The sequence below is a fragment of the Vigna unguiculata genome, chromosome 3 (genome assembly GCF_037176805.1).
Source record: "Vigna unguiculata cultivar grain cowpea cultivar isolate G323 ecotype 2 chromosome 3, ASM3717680v1, whole genome shotgun sequence".
In the NCBI taxonomy this organism is placed as follows: domain Eukaryota; kingdom Viridiplantae; phylum Streptophyta; class Magnoliopsida; order Fabales; family Fabaceae; genus Vigna; species Vigna unguiculata.
Window position 1 is genome coordinate 10,096,390 of NC_140794.1, and position 4,864 is coordinate 10,101,253.

Here is a 4,864-nt window from a genome sequence, read left to right on the forward strand (position 1 = left end):
TATATTTTTAATTAAAATAATTATTCGTAATATAAAAAAATTCACATTAAAAAAATACTCATAATAAAATTATAAAAATTACTGTTTTATATAATTATATTTTTGTAAAAAATATTTAATACTTTATTAATATTATTATTTTAAAAATTAAAAATAACTTACAGTTTCATAAAGTGATACTTAAACAATTCATATATACAAGATAGGAATCAAATATCTTCATAAATTTACAAGTAAAAGAACATGTTTACCATATTTACATTTATTTATGCAAAGGTCCAAGAACTTATAAATATAGCGTGTTGAATATTTGCTTAATTTTCTCATTCTTTATTATACTCATATTTTACAATTTTTTAAAGAGAAATGATAAACATTTTTCTTACCACTTCTCTTACCACCTGATGTGGCGTGAGATATTTATTATTTTTTTTAATTTAATTGAAAAATGAAATGACATTGCAGAAGGTTAGAGTATTCACTCACGCGTGTTGGACACTTAGCATTCATCACATAACCCTTCTCTCTTTTCATTTTGATTTTTCAAAAAACCTCTCTCCTCCGAACCAACTCTTCCCCAAACCTTCCCAGAAAACCCTCCTCGCACATAGCTCTCCTCCACCGTGAAAATTCATCACAGACTCCTCTCTCCTTTGAATGTTGAAACCCCAAATCCGTTTCTGTTTTTCGAAAAACCCTATCCCATTTTAATCTTCAAACCCCAAATCCCTTTTACTTCATCACAAAAACCCTTTCCCCGAACCCCTTTATGCCGTTTTATTTTTGAAATCTCCCATACCTTCAATCTCTCTCTGTTCCGTTTAATTTCTTTCTGTGCTTTGTTGTCTCTACGTTGTTGAATGCATCATTCCACCATACAAACAAAAATGCAAGCTTTGCAGAACGATGGGATCCGCGTTTTTCGATGGCTCCATCCCACGCTGTCTTAACCTCCCCTTTTCTCCACATTGCCATCTCATAGTAATTTTTGTCACCACAATTGGTTGTCGTGTTTGATTCTTTCCTATTTTACCATTTTGTTGCAACCGTATGGAGGATTAAAGCACTGCGTGGTGGTCTATATGACAATTTAATTTGTTTGTGTTCAATTTCAGTGTAGATATGTGTGGCACAATTGCTGGTCTACTCAAACTATATAAATTTGTTATAATGTATTTGTCCAAAATGTCTTTAATGGGTTACACTTTACATAGGCGTGAGTGTCAAGTTCATTTTGAATATGGTCCACCATTCTTTTTTGTCAATTATAACCAACACATTTTTTAAAACAAATAAAACATTGTGTGTCTTAAAAGGGGGGAACAAAGTGAGGTCCAGCAAGGCCCTGGAATAATAATTTTATTAAAATATGTTATAACATATTTGTCCAAAAACTCTCTCCTGGATTACTTTTTACATGTGTTTGGGTTGCACGTTAGATTTCAATAAGGTCCACTAATCTTTTTTGTCAATTATAACCAATTTATTTATTAAAACAAATTAAATATGGTGTGTCTTCAAAAGGGGGAACAAAGTGGGATCCAGCAAGGCCCTGGGATAATAATTAGACCACTTCAATTATTAAAATATGTTATACCATATTTGTCCAAAAACTGTTTCCTGAGTTACACTTTATATGTGTTTGGGTTGCATGTTAGATTTGAAAAAGGTCCACCAATCTTTTTTGTCAATTATAACCAATACATTTACTATGAGATGACAATGCAGAGAAAAGGGGAGGTAAAGACAGCGTGGAATGGAGTCGTCGAAAAACGCGGATCCCGCCGTTATGCAATTGCATTCTTGTTTGTATGGTGGAATGATGCATTCAACAACGCAGAGATAACAAAGCACAAAAAGAAATTAAACGAAACAGAGAGAGATTAAAGGTATGGGAGATTTCAAAAATAAAACGATAGAAAGGGGTTCGGGGAAAGGGTTTTTGTGATGAAGTGAAAGGGATTTGGGGTTTGAAGATTAAAATGGGATAGGGTTTTTCGAAGAATAGAAACGGGTTTGGGATTTCAATATTCAAAGGAGAGAGGGGTATGTGATGAATTTTCACGATGGAGAAGAGGTGTGTGCAGGGAGGGTTTTCTGGGGAGGTTTGGGGAAGAGTTGGTTCGGAGGAGAGAGATTTTTTGAAAAATCAAAATGAAAAGAGAGGAGGGTTCTGTGATGAATGCTAAGTGTTCAACACGCGCGAGTGAATACTCTAACCTTCTGCAATGTCATTTCATTTTTCAATTAAATTAAAAAAAATTGAAAATTAAATATCTCACGCCACATTAGGTGGTAAGAGAAGTGGTAAGAAAAATGTGTCATTATATCATTTTTCTTTTTTTAAACTCTTACTAACTCGAGTGTAAAGGAATCTTATGTAAGTGGACATCTCGCCAACTCAAATCAAATCATAAGAGTCTCACTCCTTTTACCTCGAAATAAATCATCCAAATTCAACTGCAAAATGTGAAAAAGAAAAAACTCATCTTTGTAAAATAATAATAAAATCTTATATTACTAGTGTAAAAAAAATAAAAAAAAGTTATATTTCATAAATTTAATATTTTTTCATCTTAGATTTTACATGTGCAATTTTTGTTAGGTTTGAGAAAAAAAAAATCACACCTCACTAAGAAGAAATTCAAGATAAATTTGAACATGCGACGAGGTTGGATTAAAAAAACGAACAATGTTAAACAAATAAAATTGAAAAATATATTTTATATTTTAAACTTTACTTTTAATATGATAGTATTTTGTTAAATTTAATAATAAGTTATACAAAATCATAGTCTATTACAATAATAATTATTAGTTATACATATGATATTTTAGTTAAAAGATTTACTTTATTTATGTCATTTATGAAAGGTAAAAACAATTTTTTTCTATTAAAAATATTTTATTTAATATAAATCCGTAATTCAATCAAATTAGTGTACAATCCAAGCAATCTAAATATAATTAATTTATTTAATTAAATAATGGAATAAAAATTTAAAAATCTTAAATTCAAGTGGTAGATTGGATTTTTGTTCCATTTATTTGAGACGTTGTCCCTTTTGCCTAATGTCGCCGTCACATACTGAAGAAGCTCTGTCACATAATGCCAATCATCTTCCATTTTCTGCCATAATTGAACTCATTAAATACACCTCTCCCAACTCTTCAAACTCTTCCCTATCGTATCAAACAATTTCCAAAATCTTCCTGCAGAGGATAATTTCCAAAACTTTTGTTAATTCATTTGACATTTTTTTTTACCAATATAATTATTTTATGATTATTTTAGGCTTATATAAGCTTCAAGTGATTGTCAAATAGTTACAAAGAACATTTTCCCTTTTTAAATTCTTCTGCATTCTCATGATTTCTTTTACCCTTTTTAGTTTTTGGTTTTACCTTGCCATTGACACAGTCCAAAAAGCCAAGACAATGTCCTATTTCACACCTTTGACTTACCATATTTACACCCTAACTGTGTAAGTAATTAAGAAGATCGAAGAAAGAAAGTACACAAATAATAAATGACGAGTTACTCATAACATCACTTCACACTTAGCTCACCCACTCAACGGTGGCTCACTGGTGGCGTCACCCACCACCGTCGCTGCACATTCACAAAATCCTATATAAAGATGAAGCATTCCAATGACACAAGTGGATTCTCCAGTGATTCGCCGCCAGAAACCCATTTCCTTGCCGTCGCCGGATTCTCCTTTCTCCGGCAACCGTTTCCCGCCGTGCTTGTTGTTACCCTTGCCGGGCACCGGTTAGTTTTTCTCACAGATGGGTTCCGACCCACAACGGGCCTAGATCCTCCAGTGGCCGGCGACCTTGACTGCCGGAAAGATTTCTCGGCTGGATCTCGCCGTCGAAGTGTTCCACCGCTGCCCGTTTTCTGAGCCGTTTGGTCTCCGCACTGAACCAGCCTCACAGACCCAACATTGTTCCTTGCACCATGCACTGTTCTCTCTCTTCTCTCACCGGGAAAGGAACGATTTTTCAGCAATTTGGCCTGAGATATATCGACCCTTTTGCGCGTTTCTTGCCCTTGCTCGGTGATTGAAGTAGTGGTGGACACGGTTTCGCTCAAGCTGCAAACTTCATCCGAGGGGTCTTCCGCTTTATAAAGGGACAAAGACTTCTTCTGAACTTTGCTCTGTTCATCTCTGACCTTGTTTTGGAGTGGCTTTTGAGGTTTTGGTTTGGCAAAGGTTGTTGGATTCCGTTTCGGGGCTTCCAAGAGCACTTGCTTCACTGTCTCACTTTCTTCCTCTCTGCTGCTTTCTAGAGGCTTCTCTCGGCGAGTGAGAGGCTGTGGTGAACCACGGAACTTTCTTAGTGGCGAGGTCGAGGTTTTGTGACTGCAACTCACACAACAACCCATTACTACGTTGGAAACCAAGTGTTTGGTTGTTCAAAGAAGAAACATTATTGTTGAGGGAAGGCTCAAAGGTGGTTTTGGTGGTTCCATGAGTGAAGTTGGTCTTGCACAGCTAATGTTAGTTAAGGAAGAGAGTGAATTGTTGGGGTGAAAGGAAGGATGCATTTATTGTGGGGATATGGAAAAGACAAGAAGCAATGAGGAAAAATGAAAATGCACATGAAATAGGGTGGCAAGTATGTCGTTTTGTGTGTGGTATTCGTCCCTGGTGTGATGAAAGTGTTCGTAAATATTGGAGAAGAATGAAAAAAAGGTGTTGCGTAGGATGATTGTGATCTATGGCCCATCAGTGTCCTGCAAATTTGGATTAGGTGCCGGGAATGTTGAGGTATGCTATGTGTAATATGTTAAGGTATGAGTCATTGCTTTGATCACAACCGTTCCGTGTGAGTTAAGGTGTATGAGGAACGATGA

General features: G+C 35.3%; 1 protein-coding gene across 1 annotated transcript; it reads right to left on the reverse strand.

Annotated features, from left to right (window-relative positions):
- Nucleotides 1-3,466: 3,466 nt before the first annotated feature.
- On the reverse strand, nt 3,467-4,864 carry LOC114179266 (uncharacterized). The gene has a single exon (XM_028065533.2). The coding sequence runs from the start codon at nt 4,391-4,393 to the stop codon at nt 3,632-3,634; it is 762 nt and encodes a 253-aa protein (XP_027921334.1). The 5' UTR covers nt 4,394-4,864; the 3' UTR covers nt 3,467-3,631.

Coding starts and splice junctions, on each gene's coding strand:
- LOC114179266 (XM_028065533.2), bottom strand. CDS start 4,393: ATGGGTTGTTGTGTGAGTTGCAGTCACAAAACCTCGACCTCGCCACTA.